Source organism: Sciurus vulgaris (genome assembly GCF_902686455.1).
Source record: "Sciurus vulgaris genome assembly, chromosome: 16".
Lineage (NCBI taxonomy): Eukaryota > Metazoa > Chordata > Mammalia > Rodentia > Sciuridae > Sciurus > Sciurus vulgaris.
The window spans coordinates 39,681,680-39,704,109 of NC_136477.1; the positions used below are offsets into that span (position 1 = coordinate 39,681,680).

Sequence of the window (22,430 nt, forward strand, 5' to 3'; positions counted from 1 at the left end):
GGTCAGAAGGCTTCTCATGTCTGTAGGATAAAATGAATCTCTTCAGGTCCAGAATTAACCCTTGCGTTCAGTCACTTTATATTTTGTTCATGAAAACCTTAAACCTTCCTGGAAAATAGGTGCTTGAAAGAGTTCTACATACATATGTTTAGCTTGACATGCATGCAGTCTGCCAAGATCCCTATCTGTTGTTTCATTTTAATGGATAGTGAGAATAAGTAATTGCACTAGTAGCTAGTTGAAAAGTGGAAGAACTGAGTGCAGAAGAAAGTTCCCCTATTTGTGTAACTTATCTGATACACTGCCTCACATGGCCCTTTGCATAGAGTCAAATTTCAGAGCTCTCTCTGAATAAGATTAAATACTACACCCAGCCTTTAGCATGGTGTATGACACTTTTAAAGAAAACATTGCTTACAAGCCACATGAACTACTTCAAACCATAGCATTTCCATTAACTATAACAAAGAAATCAAGTGCTGATTATGCCTTTGTTATCATTGTTGTTATTCATGGACATCTCCTGGAGTAGAAGTAGGATGTGCACGGGTATCGGAATAACATGAAAATTTAGAAGAGCCAATACAACTTCCAAAAGTGACTAGGAGAAGTTGATACTTTTAGAGAAGCTAACCTGATCAACCTCACCTGAAGACATCTGGTGGCATTAAGAGAGGGTGCTGATTTCACTTAGTATGATAGTCTCCAGTTCCATCCATTTACCGGCAAATGCCATAATTCCATTCTTAGTTATGGCTGAATAATATTCCAGTGCAACCACAAGAATGGGAAGTTATACCCCATGTACGTATAATATGTCAAAATATACTCTACTGTCACAAATATCTAAAAAGAACAAGAAAATGATACCTTAAAAAAAGAGTGGGTGTTTATAAAAACCTTAAGCATTTTTAATCCTTTTATTAAATAATTTGAATTCCTTTTAAATGTTTGAAAGCTTAAAGTTCTATATTGAGCACAGGTCAAATAGATTTGTCTCTAAAAGCACCAGAACCTTTTGGTAATTTGGGCATAAAAGAAACTTTATGTATGAATTATAGTTATAGTCTTTCAATCACTGTATATGACCACTTTAAGAGGAGGACTCTTTATATTTTTTCTAATTTTGACAAACAGCATAAGAATTTCTAGAAATGTGGATGACCAGATAGATCATATTTTTAAAATATATATAATATACATATATCTGTGGAGAGGTGCATATGTATATATGCATGTATGTGTGTGTGTATATATATACATGTATCTTTGAATATGTACACAGATTTATGTGTATTTTTGAATATGTATAATTTATATATAAATATCTGTGTATATACATAGATATACATATTTGATTAATTTTGCTCTGTACTTTATATTTGTATAAAGATATTAAAAGAGAGAAAAATTGCAACCAGGGAAGATTAATATAAGAAATTCTTTATTATATTATCCTATTTTTTTTTCCCTTTTTCTAGGGGGTAGACCCTCATGTCCCTATAAATTGAATAGAAAAAAATACATAATAAGCATAAATAATTAACCACCCTGTAGAGCTGCCAAAGAGATTTTGGGCTCATCATTCTATTATTAGGCCGCAGCTAAAGTACTAAATGCTTCATTTCACCTGATCTCATTGCCAATTTGGAACTACACTGAAGTCATTTACAAAACTTATATTTGAAAGATCCAGTTCTTTTTTTCATTTTTCTTCCCTGCCGACCCCAACCATCAGGCTAGAAGGTGGTAAGAACAGAGTTGTCACTCTCAGTGTGGCCACGTGAGTGCATCTCACTTAAGTAACCAGGTGTCCCTCAGGTCAGCCTGTGATAAAACCCAAGTCAAACAAGGCTGAGTCCCGGATGTTTTATGTCCTGAGGATCTGACCTAAGGTCATGGCCAGCCCTGATTTGATTCTCGAGACCTCAAATGGTCATGTAAGCAGTGACATAAATTGGTGTAAACTTGCTCTTGGGCCATTGCTGTGGAAGTGGGACTGGAGAAAGTACAGCCCTGCCCGGGTGGAATAAATGTCCTTCTAGGCACTGGGCATAAGCAGGAGGCGTGTTGATTACTCCAACGGCAACCTAGCTAAAGGGTGGCTAGATGCCCAAGGCTGACGAATTCTGCATCATGTCACTGCCTTCAAGTGGAGGTGCATGTGAATACTGTCAGCCCCAAAGAATTGAGAAACAGCTTGCCTTCCAAACCTCTGCATCTCAGCAAAGCCTTAACAATGCCAACAGCTTGTCATCTCGTGTTTTTCAACCCCCCAGAAAATGGCCTTCCAGCCTGGGACAAACCGAAGCACTGTCCAGACCGGGAAGAGGACTGGAAGCTAGTAGGAATGTCTGAAGCCTGCCTACACAGGAAGAGCCATTCAGAGAGGCGCGGCACCCTGAAAAATGAGCAGGCGTCCCCACATCTCATCCAGGCCACTTGGACGAGCTCAATATTCCACCTGGACCATGACGATGTGAACGACCAGAGCATCTCAAGTGCCCAGACTTTCCAGACAGAAGAGAAGAAATGCAAAGGTAAATTGATTTTTTGGAAACCACTTCTATTTTTTTTTTTTTTTTTTTTGATGGTTCTGGGGATTGAACCCAGGGCCTTGTGCATGCGAGGCAAGCACTCTACCAACTGAGCTATATCCCCAGTCCTATCACATATTTCTGTACAGGAAAAATAATCTCCCCTGTAGCTATGTACTCCGTCTCCATTTCCTCCAATGCACAGTATCCAACATGTTCGGTTTCATGTGTTGGGACGCGCGGGGAGAAGACATTTCTGTTTCTTTAATTAGCAGAAGAGTGGGTAGCTTGGACTTTCATTCTGTTTTTGGACCTGAGTAGAAACAGACCGTTGCCTGTGTAAGTGCTTGCTTTGCAGTGTGTGTATGCGCCTGGGTACCCGCGCGTGTGTTTCTTTTCCCAATTGTGCCAGTGGCTAACAGGATTTCAGTGTCTGCCTTTAACCTACATAGACAATTCATGCTCAATGGAGAGGTTTTAAGTTGTTGTCCTTTACTCATTAAATCCTATGTCATCATCCTGAACAGAGAGATTATGGTGTTAGGAGGTTGTCACCTCATAAGAAAAAAAAAATAGTTAAACTGGCCTAAGTTCCTGATTGCATGAGATTTAGACGTTCTTTACCTCACATCGCCTCTACCCTGACAGATGTCTTGGTGCTGATCGCTTTATTGTCTTAGGGCTCCCCAAAACCTTTGCTTCTTAAATCAGTTTGCATCTTTAAGTGTCCAAGAAATCAATTCGTGTCTTTAAATGTCCAAGTTCATGAGATTACGTATTCTTTCCAATTTAGTGGGGTTTTTTTGAAAAAAGGTTCTTTTGGTTTATTTAAGAGTTATTACTTTTTGTAAAGATTGTGTGTTTGAAAATCTTGCCATCATACACCAATATATAATAATGAAAATTTGTAACGACTTCTACCTAAACGCTATTAAGTGATTTTTGCCAACTATCTTATCTTGAAAATAAACACACAATTTATCATTTCTGTAAAAGAGCTAAGGTGGTTAGCTTTTCTGAAAACACTTTGAGACCTCTTTGTAGCTACCAGTTTACCTGGGAAATTGAGTGTGCAGATTGCTTCAGTTGAAAATAGGGTTATCCAAAGATAGCAGTTAAATAGTTATGAGCTCTGGTTCAAGTATAGTCAAAACTGTATATGTTCCTTTTGGAAAGGTTTGTGTTTGAATTGTCTTTCGTATTTATTACTCAGGAGATTTGAGAAATGTAAGGGATACTTAGAAAAAGGCAAAATAAGGTTTTTCAAAGGAGTCAGGATTTAAGACAGATTGTGTGTGTGTGTGCGCACGCACGTGCGATCACACACGTGTACATTCGTTTCAAATACACTTGAGATTTAGTCAGCATTTGTGACCAAGTTATGTCTTCAAATTTTATAGGCTTCATTGAAACTAGGTCAGTCCTTGGTTGAGAGTGGAATGTCAACAGTACTGTAGTGTCCTTATGATTTAAGGACCTCGTGAGCTAGATCTGATTCATTCGTAACTGGTACCCACATTCATTTGTTCATAGGATTCATCTATGTCTCTATCATTCATGAGAAATCTTGGCCTTAGGTGCCTAGAGTTCCCAGCATTACACTTCTCAGTCTGTTAGTACCTTAAAAGCAAGGCAAACTGGGCAGAGTGGCACATGCCTGTAATTCCAGCTAGTCAAGAGTCTCGGGTAGGAGGATGTCAAGTTCGAGGCACCCCAGATAACTTAGCAGGACCCTGTCTCAAAAAAAAAAAATGATTTTAAGAGGTCTAGGGATGTAGCTCTGTGGAAAAGTACTTGCCTAGCAGGCACAGGGCTCTGGATTCAGAAAAAAAAAAAAAAAAAAAAGCAAAAAGAAATAGTTTCTGGATACAAGACCCAAAGTAGAGACAGTGGCTAAGGCCACAACTTTTTCAGACTAACATATTGGTGCTAGAATCCTAGCCTTCCACTTTCTGTCCTTGAGCAAACGTACACGATTGTTGATAGAATTAAATAAGATAATGTATTTAAGCATTTGGCATATTACCTGATATACAGTGCTGTCCTAATAGCAACTATCTTAATTCCTGTGAGCATTATTATTAGCTGTGCATCATTAAATTACGTAGCTTCCTTGAACTGTATGTGTGCCTAGTAAGGAATGGAGTAAGGGAAGAATTATGTATGAGTATGGGGTGGGGCATGATCTTTCAAGCTTAGAGTATTCTTTCTGCTTTCATTCACAGAAAGTAGAAGAATTGTTCCATAAGAAAATATAATTCAATTATTGAAGAGTATCTTTATGATTCTAGTAGTAAAAGACAAACAACTAAGGCAGACTTTCCTGTGGTTTCCAGAGGCATGAGGCAATGCCCTGGTTCACCATGAAGGACCACCAGGAAATCTAGGTCATTATGGCCCAAGAATTTTACAAACTAAATGTGCTTATTCACAGTGGACAACTGTATTTAGTGATATACCAGTGAAGCCAAGAAAAAAAAAAAAAAGTGATTAGTCTGTCTTTTCTCTTTGAACTAGGTTCTCCTTCATCTGCTCTGATTATCTGCTGTGCCTATATAGTCACTGTGAGGCAAGTGCTATTTGATGCTCATTTATGCTGGGCATTTATTTCCTGACTGACTATCCTATGCCAGAGTATCCTTGATATCTCATTCCTGGACTGCTATTCCATGTACTCATCCTTCAGTGTTCTTTGAGGGCCTACTATGTGCAGGATATTGCCCCTGATGTCCAAGCATGAAGAAATAGCAGTAGGATCAAAAGGACATCCAACTAACCTTATCTCAAGGACCCTGAATGTAACTGATAATAACCAAATGGCCATGACCAATACAAAAAGATAAGTTTGTGGTACAGGATCTAAAATAATAATTTGACTGCTTGAGGTTGCATAAACCCATCTCCTAAACCAATAATCTTGCCAAGCTCAGAGTGCACCTCTAAGCGTGGCTTGTAGACTGGTACCCCTGTGCAAATGGTTGATTACTACTCTTCACTGCTGTCAGTACAGAACTAAGAGTAAGCTTTAGGAACTTTTATAGTATTTTAGCATTGCCATCCACATCCAAATGCATGATCAGTGGATTCATCTTTCTGAGCAGGAAACAGCTGGGTGTTGTCAAATTTACCTGGTCATGTGTGGCCAGAGCTATGTAAAAGTTTTATGCAAGTAGAACCATGGTCCATAATGGACCAGATTTTTTTTTAATGATCTTTCACTTCAAATTGTTTATGATGCATTGATTTATGTTTATATTACTCTTAAATGTTTTTCCTTTAGGCTTGTTTTGGTATGTATCCCTTGGCTCTGAAATCTGCTTTTAATTTGCTGCCTGTGCTCTTTTTCTGCTGCAGTCATCCTAAGTGATTAACACATTTGACTAGAATGAGAGCTCTGACACTCTGCTCCAGAACCCACCATCCAAACCCACTCTAGGAGCAGAGGCCAGTCACCCCTTCCATTCCCCACCCCACCTCTGCCCACCCGCACTCTCCGTCTCTCTCCACGGAATCTCCCTGGAGTTTATGTCACAATTTGAACTGACCTACCTGCACAAAGGGGGACTACATCCAACTCGTTGACCATTCCCAGAGTTCGAGATGATATGTTCAGTGTTCAAAGTGCGGTCCACCTATCAACGGCACTACCACCTGCAACTTGTTGGGAATGAGACTCTGAATTAGAAGCTCTGGAGAGGTGACTTTTAAAACCCCTGTATCAGGAAGTACTTGAGAATACTCATTCTCTGGACAGGAAGGAGTCTGCCACCTCGTGGGCACTTAGGGAATGTGCATTTTCTTTCCCTCCCTGTGGCACCTGGGGAGTCTCTTGAATGGCTTCATTCTAGATGGAGCCTTCCTTTACACCTGGCTCACCTTACTCGCAGCTGGAAGGTCTGCTTCATCATTTCTCCTGGTAACACATCTCTCTGGGACTTGAGCCCTTCTGAGAATCACACACTTTGATTGGGGCCCTGATCCTTCCCTGAATTCTTATAAGGCTTCTCCCTTGTACCCTTTCAAACCCCCCTAGACTTGTCTCCTAGAACCAGTTCCATGAGGGTGGGCCCTAAAGAGATGGGTGGACTCCCAGAGCTGGACCTAACCAGTACCAGCAAATCCAGACAGTCAAACCTCTATAGTTTGATGTTTGCCCTTGATGGCAATAAGGGACCTTCCTGAAACACTGAAAGCCAGTGGGAGAAACAAGACATTGGCCCACCTCTGCGCAGTATCAGAAGGATAACAGCAATCTAGTGAGCCCACTGAAATTTCTCTGTAGATCTACCCTTGCTTAAGACATATGTTTTTAAATGAGTCTCACATACCCAAGGAAGCCAAAAGAAAGTAGCCAATATAATTTTAATAAATAAGCTATATTCTCTCATTATAAAAGCCCTGTATGTTCTTTGCAGAAAAAAATAAAAAGTTCCATAACTATAAATTATAAATAATTTTTAAAACTCATTTGTAATTCCACCCCCCAAGAACAGCACTGTTATTTTATTTCAGTCCTTGCTGTGCAAATCTATTTTTCACAAACTGAAGATCATATTAGGCATACCACTTTTCACCTTTTAAGGTTAAATTTTAAGCTTTGAATGCTTAATAATACATCATGAACATTTTCCCATATGATTAATTCTGACTTTTATTCTAAATTCTGACTTTTATTGGCTATAGATTATTCTTGCTTGTAGATGTACCATAATTTATTAAACCAGGTCCCAAGACAGACAAGTTAAAGTGATTTTTAAAACAATATCTATGTCAGCAAAGGGACAGACTATTAACTCACGCTCTTCATAAAGAGAAAAAAAAATGAATCAAATCAATGATGACAATTTTAAATGATGTACAATTCTCACTTACTAAAATAACAAAGTGCTCTAAAAATTGGAGACAATAATGCAAGTCTTTGTGTGCATTATAATCCTTCAAGTTAGACATCCACATTTTAGCAGGAGATTGCTATCTTTGTCCTTAAGTAAAACACAAGGACATCTTCCGGCGAGTATTTCGGAAGGTAGAGGATTAAAAAGCTTGAGCCCTTCCACCAGCACTACCATCTGCTCCATCCATCTCTGCTCTCCACCCTGCCCCTGTTCACCATATATCAGGGTCTGAGTCCCTGCTGAGAGGGGCAGTGATTGATGTACCTCAAGGGCATCTGTGAGCCTATATGATCAACAGGAGAATAAGGGCTGTCTACCAGCTTCTGGCATATGGCAGAGCTTGATCATTCACCCTATAAGTAGACCAGGGCAGCCAGAAGTAGAAGGGCAAAAAAAGAAAGAGGAGTTGTTAGCTAGCATAGAGAGTAAGGGGAAAAATCAGAAAGAGAACAATGTTAAAGGAAATAAAATATTAAAAATGCAAGGCTCTGTTCCATTGAACTCCAGTTTCAACGAGATGCAGCACGGAGCCATGGGTGGCTCCAACATGGCTCTCCAACATCAACTTAGCTGTGTCTATGGTACCTTAAGGGCTGGGGATATAGCTCAGTCGGTAGAGTGCTTGCCTTACAAGCACAAGACCCTGGGTTCAATCCTCAGTGCTGCAGTGCTGCAGAAAAAAAAAAAAAAAAGCAGATTTGATTTTGCCATCTCTCTTGGAATACCCTACCACCTAGAAACACTCCCACAAGGGCGTGAAGATATGTTCAGAAGTGTTATTTGCACTTTGTTTTTGTCACTGATAAATCGGAAACCATCTAAATGTCTATCCATGGGAGAACATTCAAATAAATTATGGTATATCTAAAGCATCCACCAGAAAAAGAAATTAACTTATTCTGAAAAAGAAGTGATTTTAGGAATACTTAATATAAGCAAGCATTCATTTAGAATAATGTGATCCCATCTATAGCTTTAAAAGTCTGTATCGTCATATGTACACAAGTGTGCATAGCAAAAGTTCCCAGGTACACAGCCAACCTGTTCCAGTAGATGCCTTCAAAAGTATAGGGTTGATGCCAATATTAATTCCATATACAACTGTATTCAAAAAAATTTTACAAGAGTATATTCTTGAATAATGTGTAATTTTATTAAATAGTAAGATGATATGCTTTCCAGTCACATAGTTTAGTTGATTTCTTGCTCTTTTATTTACCAGCTCAGGGTAAATTTTTAACCCCTCTGGCCCTCAGCCCACTTTGTTTTAAATGGGGTGATTAGATTCAGCTTTCAGATTTGTCGTAAAGATAAAGGATAATGTGTGTAAAGAAAGATAATATGTGTAAAGCACCCAACATAGTGACAGGCACTCACTAGAAGCTAAATAAATGATAACTGTTCTTAGAATATAAACAAGCCCTTAGCCTTGTGCCCCCTCCTCCAGTTTTTGCTGCCCTTTCTGACCTTGAATTGTAGTGTAGGACTCTGTCATAATAAACAAAGAGAGGCAAAACAAAACATCACAATTGAAGCATAAACACTTGAAAGAGCCCATAGCAACGACCAAAGTATTTTTTTAAACCTCTTTTAAAAATTTAAATAACAAATCACCAAAAATAGGAAGGAGCTGAACTAGAATTCAAATTCAGACAGTCTGGCTCCAGTGTCAGATCACTTTGTGATGATCGTTTCCGATCCTATGGAATCTGGAGCCACAGGGTAAAAACGGATCTACTTCCAGGAGAAAAGCCTGGGCAGCCCCTCCTCCATGACGGGAGCAGTAGGGTTCCACACACAGCTGCTCACACAGTCTGGGATCATATTCCAGTACTGCCCCTTACCAACCAATGAACCTTGGGCAAGTCACTTAGCCTGTTGGAGCCTCAGTTTTCTCATCTGTAAAAGGGGAACCTTCTTTCCTAGAATCATGCAAAGAAATAATCTCTTAGAGAATTTCATAAAGCCCAGTGAGTGCTCAATAGATGGAAGTTATTATGTAATAATGAAGCATGAAAAGACCATGATGGGCAGATGGGATATTAGGAGTGCCAAATACTCCTATGAGAATAACCACTAAGTGGATACCGACAGGAGTAGAGTTTCTTCAGAAAGGAATATTATGGATGAAAGGGTATGATGTCAGAGCCCAAACCCTTGAGACTTCCAAGAGGTAGTTTTCAGACAAAATCAGGTATAAGTGGATGACTGCCCCGTTGACCTTGTATTGAAGTGATTTGGGGAGGGTCATCCTCACAAAGACATTCTGGGTGACTGCTGGAATGCAAAGCCTTTCCCTCCCCAAGAATCTCTCTTCCAAGTTGCTCTGAAAGTCTATAATTGTACCATCGCCCTTTCTCTGTGGTCTTTCAAGGTGTGAACTTCCTGGCTGGATATCTTATGAAGTCACTAGAATTTCCGATAGATGGAATGGATAAGATTCCTTCTTTCCTTGACGGGGTCCAAGAAAAGCAGTGGGATGAATGGGCATGGAAGGAGGCCATGATCAGGGCCAGGATAGCAGGAGATGGGAGAAAGAGAAAATAAGAAGCAGGACTTCTAAGTAGCACTGTACAGATTGCAGGTTGTGGACTGTACAACAGGTGTGACATTTTTCCCAGAGTCAAGGCTGTGACTTGGTGCTCTGAAGACAAATGTCAAATGCCATTGCTTGACAAGGGATGACCCTGAACACAGATTGAATCTACAGAGCAGTTCCAATCAGATTTAGACAAATGTGTGCAAGGGGTATGGATCAGGAGCCATCCAGATAGTCTAAGTATCCTCAGGTTACAGAGCTGGCCTACTCTCTAAAATCTTAGGAATGTTGTCCAGGACTTAGCCAACACACAGGGAGCATTTAGAACAGATGAACAGTTTGGTTCTTACCTTCATTTTTACCTCCAGTGGAACTCTAGCCCCATGACATTTGTCATTATTGGCTTACACAAGGAACTTGACTTTATTAAAGTACTGCCTCTTAAAATACAGAACCATCCACAAATGTGACTGTTTAATTCAATTATCTACATTATGAAATCCTTGGCATTTGAGTTAGATTACTGTGTGTGGGTTGATGGTTTATTAGTCTAGATGGCAATATGCTCTGAGTGGCAGATTTTAACCCCACTACTCATAGTTGTCCCATAATGCTCAGCTATAAAGGCCATACTATTTTAAGTCAAGCCTGAGAACTAATGAAAAGATACTTATTGGGCTCTATTTGACTAGCTCTGGAAAGAACTTCTTATAATAAACCTAACATAGAAAACTAAAGGTCAAAACTGTGTAAGTAAAAGAAGCTACTGCCCTTTAAGAGGGAAAAAATACATGTTAATTTTTTGCAACACTTTCAAATGAATGGGTTTCCAAGGAAACGGGCATCTGCAGTGGGTTCATCCCACTTAATATTTATGACCAGACGTAGGGATTAATGTTCCCTTATCCTTTCCTGATCACACATGATATGGCCACTCTGAACTTTGTTTTGTAATGATCATTCTAGGCATGTGTTTTATTTCTTTCCCCGCCAAAGGAATTGAATGTCCACCCTATGATGCTTTTCTAAAGCTTTGTGTTATCAAGACTATAAGTCAAATGATCACCACTAAAATGTTAAGAATAATATACAAATCAATTTTCCTCGAACGAGAACATTGTTTTACTGCAAATCTGCTCAGTTTTGGGATAGTTTCTAAGAGCTGAACTGGGGGAAAAAAAATGGTGGCAAAGAAGCACCAGTCTTCAAGTTTAAGTAAGTTGTATGTGTTCTTGGAAGATCTCTAAAGCAGACCTACAAATTCCTTGTAATATTTTTGTTGTGAAGTAATGTCAGGCTTCCCCACAAGTTGCAGCAGTGTGGAGAATTCTTATATGTCCTTCACCAATAACTCACACTTGACCCCATTTGTTTTATCATCCTGTGCGTGCAAATGGATGGCTTTATATCGACACCTCTTAACATTTCTCTGAGCACTTTGAGAGTAAGTGGAAGACATCATGCCCCTTAACTCAAAAAACTTCAGTGTCTCCTAAAATAATGGAAATCCTCCTGAAGGACCATGGTACAATGATCAGAATCAGGAAATTTAACCTTGACACATACTATTTTCTAACCTACAAACTTTATTTAAGTTTCACAAAATGTCCTCCCACTACCCCTTGAGAAAGGGAGTCGAGGCTAGGACCAGGGCTGGAAGGGGATTTTACTCTAAAAGGTTTGCATGGGATTCTTCCTCCGGACAGGGCTTTTTCAGGTCACCACTGACTTTTTTTTTTTTTTTTTTTTTTAACTATTTCTTAGATGTTGATGAACCTTTATTTTATTCTTTATATGTGGTGCTAAGAGTCAAACCCAGTGCCTCACACATGCTATGCAAGCGCTCTACCACTGAACCACAACCCCAGCTCCACCAACTGACTTCTATACCAATCTTTTTTTTTTTTTTTTTTTTTTTTCTGGTCCAGGATCCAGGATTGTGCCTTCCATTTAGTTCTGGGGTCTCTTTAGTCTGCTTCCCCATCCATCTTTATCAAGGTATAGTTGACAAGTAAAAATTGAATATGTTTATGGCATATAATGTCACTTTGCTTTATATATATATATATGTATATATATATAGTGGCATGATTAAATCAAGGTGATCAACACATAGCCTTGTAATTTTATGTGGTAGGAGCATTTAAGATCTGATCGTAATAATTTTCAAGTACATAATACACTGTTATTGACTGTATTCTCCATGCTGTACAATCAGTCTCTAGGACTTACTCCTCCTGTCTAACTGAAACTTAGTGCCCTTGGCCCAACATCTATCCATTCTACTGTGCCTCTCTGCCTCCAGTCAACACCATTCCACCTCCTTAGATGCCACATCTAAGCGAGATCATGCAGTTTGTCTTTCCGTGCCTGGCTCATTTCATTTACCATAATGTCCTCTAAGGTCATGTTAGTCTGCTTCAGTCTGGCACAGAATTGTAGTCTGTCTTTGTCTTTTGTGTCATTGACAGATTTAAAGAAATGCAGGTTGATAATTTTGCAGCATGTCCCTCAATATAGGTTTGACCAATGTTTCCTCATGATTAGAATCAGAATACCGTTGTCAGCTGAAATGCTAAGAAGTTATTGCATTGTATGATGTTTGTTCTACAAAAATTTGAATTTAATTATGTGATTCAGAAATAATTTCCAATCTTCAAAGTCACCTGTGTCTTTATGGGAGAAGGTCTCTGTGTGTGTGTGTGTCTGTCTGTCTGTCTCTCTCTCTCTCTCAGTACTAAGGATTACACCCAGGGGTGCTTAACCATTGAGCCACATCCCCAACCCTTTTATAGATTTTATTTATAGAGAGGGTCTTGCTGAGTTGCTTATTTCCTCACTAAATTACTGAGGCTGACTTTGAACTTGTGATCCTCCTGCCTCAGACTCCTCAGCCTCTGGGATTTAAGCATGCGCCACCATGCCTGCCAGGTTTATCTCTTTATGGGTGAACTAGTTCATTATCTCACTGAGTTAGAAGGAATTGTGTTTCCTAAATACACTTAGACCATTTTCAGTGGGGACTGTCTCAAAAATACAAGTCTCTTGTTTCTCTGTCATCTTTGACATGTTTAAAGTTGGAACATTAAATGACAGGGGACCTCTTCAGGACAAGAAACGGACACTGCATCCTGGGGTCTTCCCTGAAGGTCATAGATAAATACCCCCACTTCACTCTCATTCCACGTTTTCATTGGATATTCTTTTCTTCTATAGTCCAATCAGATTAAATGCAGCATAACCAAAATGGGAGTGTATTCAGGCTAATCTTGGTATTTACTGCATGCTTTTCTAAAACATTTTTGACATTTGGAAAAAAAAATGAAGAATCTCAGGTCATCATCTAGATTTGGGTTTTGGGGCTACCAACCAGTAGATCCTAGTTTTGAAAACTCTTTCAATACATCCTCTTCCATTCCCAGGGCACGTATGGTTTTCTCTGAGATCCTTTCTCCAGTTCCCATTAGGATGAATTTTTTTTTTTTTTCTTCATGGGGGTCACAAAATCGTATGACAGTACTTACTGTGCTCTGCTTTATTTCACTGTGGCTTCTGAACACACCTGCTGGATTCACCAGGGATTGGGAATTCATCTTGATTCATACCAAAAATGTTTTCACTTGAGGGTGCTCTGTGTGCCCAATTACTGCATCGCAGGGTGAGAGGAAGAAGTTAAACAAGCCACACCCCTTGTTTCATGGGTTTTTCAGACATGTTGGCAGACCCTTGAGTCTAGACTTAAAATAAGCAGTAAACCTGTTCACATCCACACACTGATGAAAAGTCTGCTGGCTGACAGGCATTCATCTTAGAGAATAATGAGGAAGACTTCATCCTGTGTTGTATAAGAAAGAATAATTGTTTACACAGTGTCTGCATGTACCAAAACATCACATTGTACCCCATAAGTATGTACCTTTTTTATGTTTTATGTGTCAATTAAAAATTTTTAAAGAGGTAATGATTTAGCCCATGTTTACTTAACCCTTGAAGCATTCAGTGTAGAATGCTGTTTTCTGCTTATTGGATGTCTTTTTAGATGTGTTGGGAATTTCAGATCAGGACTAACCTCTCTGATGTCTCTCCCTTAGATCTGGGGAAAAAGCACGTGTGTTGTTGATACATTAATAAGGTGAACTTTTTAAAAAAAAATTTTTTTTGAGAATCAGTTTTAATTAGCTCAAACTATTTGTAATCCCATATTTATTTTTACAAAGCTTCATTGGTATGTAACCGACATACCCTCAATTCCCCTGTTTTAAGTATACAGCTAAGTGATTATTAGTGTATTTGCAGAGCTGCGAAACCATAACCACGTTCTTGTTTTATTTTACTGGGGGGAAGGGGTTTACTGGGAATTTAACCCAACGATAACTCAGCTACCTCCCTAGGCCTTTTTTTATTATGTTATTTTTAAGACAGGGTCTCCTAACTATCTTAGGGCCTCACTAAGTTGCTGAGGATAACCTTGAACTTATGATCCTCCTGCCTCAGCCTCCCAAGCTGCTGGATTATAGGTATGCACCACTGCACCCAGCTCACATCCTTATTTTAGAAAATTACCATCACCCCAAAAGAAACTTCGAGTCAATTTATAGTTACTCTCCATTCCTCTGGCGTCTGCTCGTCTACTTTCTGTCCCTGCAGATTTGCCTCTTCTGGGGACCACATGAACATGAATTGCTACACTACATCATGTCTAGTGACTAGCATCTTCATTTAGCATATTGTTTGTGAGGTTCACCCACATCATACCAGGTATCAAGCACTTTGAACTTTTTACCTTTATTCTTCATAACATTTTCAATTGTAAGTGGAAGACTGAAATTGTTAGTGGTGAACGAAGAATAAATCCTTTGAAAATACATCAGTAGTGGTATGGCCTCAATTTTGCACTAGTTACTCTTAAAGGTGAAAGGGCAAAGTAAATGTAAATAACTCAATCATTCATTGTTTATTTCTACTATTGGGGAAATTTGTTTTAAAATTAATCTGACACGTTATTCTAGGATAAATAAGTATACTGGCTTTTAAATGTCAAGATCATTTCACTCAGCATCCACTCAACTTTTCAAATCAAACGAGCTAGTGGGAATTGCAATAAAACAATCCTCTTAACACTTTCAACTAGGTGGAGCATGTCTACCTGCTATAGGTGATAAGAGAATACAGAAAATGAATGGCTCTGGAATTTCATGCAAAGCATAAATGATATCCATATAAAATAAAATATTCAAGAACATTCATTTTTTTTCCAGAGGCAGAGGGAAGCAAACACACTGGCCATAATAAGTAGATGAGGTGGCATTAAACTAGGCACATCTTTGTAACAACATAAATCATTAGAGTGATCTTAGAAACTGTGTTGAAACAATCATTTACCCAAAACTTTCAAATCATTAAAGTAATTTTTTACTTAGAAAAGTAGTAGGAGAAATTGGACAAGTAGGTTCTGGAATAGAAAGGACATAGCCAGGCATGGTAGCACATGTCTATAATTGCAGTGACTCTGGAGGCTGAAGCAGATGGATCGCAAGTTTGAGGCCAGACTCAGCGATTTAGCGAAGCCCTAAACGATTTGGTGAAAACCTGTCTCAAAATAAAAAATAAAAATGACTGGGAATGTAGCTCAGTGGTTAAGTACCCCAGTTCAATTCCCAGTATCAAAAGAAAAAAGAGAAGAGAATAACAAGTACCTAAACTTTATTGTTAACTCTTTACCTTCATGGCTATGTAGACATGAAAGAGATCATCCCCTGAGGTTTCCACTCTGAGATGGAGAGCCTCCCCTACATCTTACTGCTAGTTACGAGTGTACTATGCAGTATACCTCATCATTATTTCGCAATAGACCTCATCATTGTAGCTAACCAGTGTTCTAATTAAAGCGACACCCAAACCGGAATTCTATTGTCTGTTTTCTGAACTGTGAGGCACAAACCACATCTCAACAGTCATTAAAGATTTACCTTTAACCCCATGTTGAGTAAGAAGAATGGACATTCTGAGAAGAATTCCACAATGACACAGCAGCAGCCTGAGATACATTTCAAAAGTCTTCCTTTTCTTTCACTCCCCAACCTTCAGGATACTTCTTCCTATCCACTTTTTTGTTCACATGCTTTTCTTTTGGTCTGGATCCTGAGCCCTTTTTGAATGGCAGCTCGTTCTCACAAAGCGTGATAAGACTTTATGACTTGCCTTTGGTCTTAGGAAATATCAGTTAGAATAAAGCCCTTGATTTTCCTGGGGGCTCCAAGATGCAAAACGATGCTAGAATTCCAGTCACTAATCAACATTCCTGCTTCCATGGGAAATATGACACAAGGAAAGACCTAGAATAGCACAAATTTCTCTGGCAATATTGAATCCTACAAACCATTACATGAAAACTTCAATGGAACAAATCTTGACTTTATACTGAGAACAAACTATATGTTGTTTCTCAGAATTCAAAAGAGCATGAACTAAGTATCCAGCCAGGATTATTTAATAATATTTTAAGTATGCAAATTCCCTTGAGATGTTAGAATTGTGAACCCCCCAAAGAGGACAAATGACAAACCATGAAGAATCTCTGCAGGTCAGGGCCTCATAGTCCTACAGAATCTCAAACTCCAATGTAAGCTGGTAATGTAATAAATGCCACAGAATGGAGGTACTATTTTGGACATAAACATGTGGTTTTCATTGAAATCACCACCTGTCAGCCTTGTGACCTTCAGTAAGTTAATAGAAGCTCTCCAGGTTTCCTCATCACTAAAGGAGGAATAATAATCTCCACTTACAAGACAGTTGAGAAATGTAAATGACATAATCTATGTGAAAGTAGTTATCATAGTTTGGATCCATGTATGGCTGAGAGGTGAGGGAAGAGTGTGTAACCATGGGGTAGAGATCTGTTCAACAAAAACTACAAACATCCAGCTCCAGATTAAATGAGAAACTGACAAGAAATAAGAAAAAGGACACATTATGAAGAAACCGTAGGTCTTCAGAGTTTAATTTTGAAAGCTAAGTGTGATTTCAAACTAAGAGGGGGATGGAGGGGAGAGGAAACTGGTAACATATTTTAGAGTCTCCCATAAAATCAGTACCCATGGATGCTATGCAGAAGAATTGAAAGATCAAAGTAAAATCAGAGTCTTAGAAACCTGTTGGGTTGATGAACTTTTAAGGAGAAATCATGAGTTTAATTAAAATAGTGACAGTGTAGAATAATTACCATTTGTGACCAGATGTCATGGTGAAGTTAGACATAAAGAAGCTATTAGGGAAAAGTTCAAGTAAGTAGATTCTACATGAACAGATCTGGATTTGAATTCTGACTTCTCAAATTATTATCTGGGTCACTTTGGACAAATACATGATTTTTCATATATGGAAAAAAAAATGAGCCATCAGCTGCCCTGGAGGGCTGTTGTGCAGATTAAATAAGACAATACATATAAATACCCAGCACCTATTCTGACACATAGGAATGTTTAGTGTTGGCACATGAGGTACCTTGGGGACATCCATTGAGGTGTTTGGTGGGCGACTGGCTATGCAGATTTGGAGGCCACAAGGGATGTGACATACACCAGCATATGTGGGCAGTGGTTGAAGCTGAAGTGTTGATGAGGTTACCTGGTAAAAATTCACATGCTTAGAAGGTAGTAGAAGACAAGTCAGGCACAGTGGCACATGCCTGTAATCTCGGCTCCTCAGGAGACTGAGGAGGATTGCAAATTCAAACCAGCCTCAGCAGCTTAATGAGGCCCTAAGCAACTTAGTGAGACCTGTCTCAAAAAAAAAAAAAAAAAAAAAAAAAAAATTAAAAAGGGCTGAGGACATGGCCTAGAGGTTGAGCACCTCTGGGTTCTATCCCTGGTACCAAAGAGAAGGAGAAAGTAGAAGACAGAACCAAAGGGAAGACAAATTTTAAAAAGCTAGCAGAGGAGACCACCCTTGCAGAAGATAGAGGACCTATAGGAGAAAAGGCAACACGATATGGAAGTTTCTGGTATTCCATCAATAGGTTGTGGCTGTGGGGGCTGTGGGGAAGAAGAGCATTTGTGCAATTATGATAATAAACTATTGTGTTCAGACCCAAACACAACCGAAGTCGCTGCGCTGATGGGTCTTGAGTGATAACGGTGTTATTTGTCAAGCACTATTATACTGGTAGTTCTTGGTCACCTAAAGTCAAATCAGAGGCCAGGAAAGTTGAGTTGGGCTGGTCATATGGTGCATGATGGTTCTCCTGGACTAATCGGGCCTAAAAAGTTCCAGATCAAAGACAAAGCCCTACACCAGCCAGGGCCAGGAAGCAATAGAAACAGATGAACACAAGAAAGGAGTTTTGAGAATCCAGGGCTCAGTGTAGCATCCAGGAAGGCAGGACAAGTTGACAGAGACCAGCTGATGGAACAATCTTTGCCTTTCCAGTGGTGGCCCTCAAACTTTAGCCTGCATCAAAATCCCCTGCATCAAAAGCCTGGAGAGCTTTCCCCATCCCCCAGAATTTCTGACCCATTGGATCTGGGGTAGAGCTGGAGAATTTGCATTTCTAAGAAAGTTCAGGAGATGCTATTGCTACTCATCCCGGAATCATCCTTTGAAGTTCTTTGCAATCTATTATAAAATCTTTGTGGAACTGCGAAAGCCTGCTTTCATTAACTCACTCTATAAGACGATGTATTTTGTATAGTAAAAAGCTGTGTTGTGACTGGGTTTGGGATATCTTTTGCATGGACTTGCTGGGTCAATCATTCTTCCTTAGTGAAATAAAACAGTCTCTGCATCTTGCTCTTTCTCTGCTCTCTGGCCACCAGAAGTGCCTTGATGAGAAAGTCCTTTCCCTTGCAAGACTCTCAGTTTAGTCATCCATCTGGCCTGCTTCCAACAGAATGGGCCCAAGGAGAGTCCTGTTCCCATGTCAATGTTCCCATCGAGCTGCTTCTGCTCCACTGTCCCCGATCAAAACCTCTTCCCTATATGCCACTAAACCCCGCTGTCACTTTTTCAAGGACCATTTTTGTAAAAGCTCATTTTGCTTCTTGATGGAAAGGCTCCCCTCCCTACCATCTTCTAGAGCTGCAACAAGCTGGAATTATCAAAAAGCTCTTAGGAAATACCAAGACAGAAAATGGAGAGCACAATAGGTTTTAATAGGGGGAGAGCTCTGAGTGTCTATCCCCACCAAAACAGACTCAATCCCAGAGCCCAAAAGCCCCGGCATTGCTCCACGGCCCCCAGCCTGCTTCTGGCCTCCTTGGTAATGACCAAAACAAAGACGCTCCCCTTAGCAGCTTCCCAGGTTCCTCCTTCCTGCTCCTGTCAGATGATCTGAGAGATCCAGGTGAGTTGTATCTCATGGGCCTCAGCTCCAGCATGTATACCCAACAGAGCGGAAAACCAGGTTTCTCAGTCTGTTTCATGGAGCATTTGGAACAGATGTTTCCAGATACCAAGATACTTACCATATTAGTGTTGAAAGATATCCAAAGGCTAGGTAATATATTTTGGTTCATCTACAAGGGTGCACAATACTTTTTTGAGCACATTCTTTTGGTCTTTTGATATTTAGAAACTTGGCTTTATTGCTTTTCAAAGTTAGGAAACCAAATTGACCCAGCTCCAGAGATGTGAGCAGGGGCAAGTTCAAGGTTCTGAGATTAGACATGTTTGGAAAATGCTAATATACAAAGTCATACGAAGTTGAACAGTTCGTGTGTGAGTGAATCTCCGAGAAGGAGATGTACAATGCCTCATTTCCCAGGCTCCTTTGACTACAGACCTCTTTTTTGTTGTTTTCTCTTCAAAGTATCTCTCGGGGCTGCTCTGATTGGGTCCCTTTGGGAATATCATCTGGATATTAATCCAGTAGCCATGGTGAGCAGCAAGGGTGGAGCTCAGAGATGGAACCACAGGATGGCAGCAGCCAGGGTGTTCCTTCTGATAAGGATTACACCATTACAGTAATCAAGGGGAAGGTGATGCATGCGAATAACACACCTAGGACTGAGGAAATAAAAGCTCAAGCAGTGTGGAGATTCCTTAGAAAACTTGGAATGGAACCACCATTTGACACAGCTATCCCACTCCTTGGCCTATACCCAAAGGACTTAAAATCAGCATACTACAGAGATACAGCCACATCAATGTTCATAGCTGCTCAATTCACAATAGCCAGATTGTGGAACCAACCTAGATGCCCTTCAGTTGATGAATGGATAAAGAAACTGTGGTTTATATATACAATGGAATATTACTCAGCCATAAAGAATGATAAAATTATGGCATTTGCAGGCAAATGGATGAAATTGTAGAATGTCATGCTAAGTGAGATAAGCCAACCTCAGAAAACCAAAGGATGAATGATCTTGCTGATAAGCGGATGATGACACATAGTGGGGGGTGGGAGGGGGGCAAGAATGGAGGAAGGAGAGACTGTATAGAGGGAAAAGAGGAGTGGGAGGGGTGGGGGAAGGAAAAAAATAACAATGAATCAAACACCATTACCCTATGTAAATGTATGATTACACAAATGGTATGCCTCTACTTCGTGTACAAACAGAGAAACAACATGTATCCCATTTGTTTACCATAAAAATAAATTTAAAAAAAAAAAAGCTCAAAGGGTTAGAACTGGGCATGGCAGAGTTAGAGCTTTTTATATATTTTGGCGGAACTGTGTCCCCAAACCTGGGACAAGTCCCTTCAATCCCCTTCCTCCACAGCATTTTTTTTTTTAACTCTAAAGTATAGGGCTAGTTGGAAATAAAGACCTCACTTGAAATAGGAGGATTGATATGGTCAAAGCAGGAGTGAGTCCTAATCCCAATAACTACCACCTACTTGATAACAAGTCACTTTATCCCTCTGGGACTCACTTTCCTTACCAAATAGAATACACATGGAATGCACAGCATGGAAGTTCCAGTTTATAATATCCTAGGATTCTGGGAAGAGATCTCAGCCTCCATCACTTTCCCATGTGTTGGGTGACAGGTGACTTTGGAACCAGGGATTGAACCACTGAGCCACATCCTTAGCCTCTTTTTATATTTTATTTAGAGACAGGATCTCACTAAATTGCTTAGAGCCTCACTTTTGCAGAGGCTGGCTTTCAACCCAGAATTCTCCTGCCTCAGACTGCCAAGCTGCTAAGATAACAGGTGTACACCACTGCACCCAGCTGTGTTGGGTGACTTTAAGATAGTGGTTTCAGGGTACCAAGAGCTTGCCCCTGCTCACATCTCTGGTGCTGGGTCAGTTTGGAACACTAACTTTGAAAAGCAATAAGGCCTAATTTCCAGACATCAAAAGACCAAGAGAACAAGCTCAAAAATATTGTGCACCCCTATAGATTATATAAAAATATATTACCCAGCATTCCGATATCTTGCAACACTCAGATGGTGAGACTCAGACCTCTATCCCCTTTACATTTGGAAACTTTCCTCAATTTGGGTAGCTTCTTTGGAGGACAGGAAATCTTTGGCCCTTTTTATAACTTTGGGGGGGGGGGCAATGATGATTGGCAGTGATGATAACAATTCATAATTCCATAATCTCAATTGAGGTAGAGTTAATAAATGGGTCCATCTTCTGCTCTTTGGTGCCAAAAGTATAAAAGTGCAAACTGGATGAGTTTTAGACAGACAGATGTCTCTCAGAAACTCTCTAAGCCTAAGACAATTCATTTATTGCAATATGCAAAATGCTATCCTTTTTAAAAAATGCACACAGATCTCGGTTCTTGGTACACTGAGAGTGCCCCATATATTTTCTGTGAAAGCAAATATTGTTATATGTTGTTATATATTGTGTCACTAGCCTTCAGTCCTATAATGGAATCAAGAGGCTCCTAAAACGCAGAGAAAGTGACATTTAAGCTCAGTCTTGAAGGTTGAGAAGGCTCTGTTCTGTGAAGAGCCCCAGGAAGGGACATCTCGGCCAGAAAAACATGTGAAGTGTCCTTGAGGCAGGGAAGAGCTTGAAGTGTTCACAGAATGACAAGGACACTGTTTTGGCCAGAGTCAAGTGTGCGAGGAGGGTGTTGATGGGAAATGGGGAAAGGCCACCTTTTGGTAAGAGTGGAGATTTTATCCTAAAGGCAGTGAGAACCCACTGGAGATTTTTAAACAGGGAAGAGACCAAACCTGATTTGCAGTTTTTAAAACCTCAGTCTTGCCAGGCACTGTAGCACGCCCCCGTATTCCCAGCCGCTCAGGAGGCTAAGGCAGGAGGATCTTGAGTTCAAAGCCAGCCTCAGCAATGGTGAGGTGCTAAGCAAACCAGTGAAACCCTGTCTCTAAATACAGTACAAAATAGGGCTGGGGATGAGACTCAGTGGTCAAGTGTCCCTGAGTTCAATCCCCGGTACAACCTGCAAAATAAAATAAAAATTGGTCTTTGGTTGCTGATCAAGAAAGAACTTGCCGTACACCTGTAATTCTGGCGGCTCAGGAA

The 22,430-nt window shown here is 39.9% G+C and overlaps 1 protein-coding gene and 1 long non-coding RNA gene across 5 annotated transcripts in view; both read left to right on the forward strand.

Moving 5' to 3' along the window:
* THRB (thyroid hormone receptor beta) overlaps window positions 1-22,430 on the forward strand; it is a 371,634-nt gene that overhangs the window by 290,656 nt on the left and 58,548 nt on the right. For all 4 annotated transcript variants that reach the window (XM_079114289.1, XM_079114287.1, XM_079114288.1 and 1 more), the window contains exon 4: window positions 2,280-2,540. In XM_079114289.1, the coding sequence (XP_078970415.1) occupies window positions 2,280-2,540 (261 nt within the window). The remainder of the gene's footprint in view (window positions 1-2,279; window positions 2,541-22,430) is intronic.
* Window positions 8,131-10,300, forward strand: LOC306646597. Its single transcript, XR_013759891.1, has 2 exons — window positions 8,131-9,533; window positions 9,566-10,300. It is a non-coding gene; the product is annotated as an uncharacterized lncRNA (long non-coding RNA).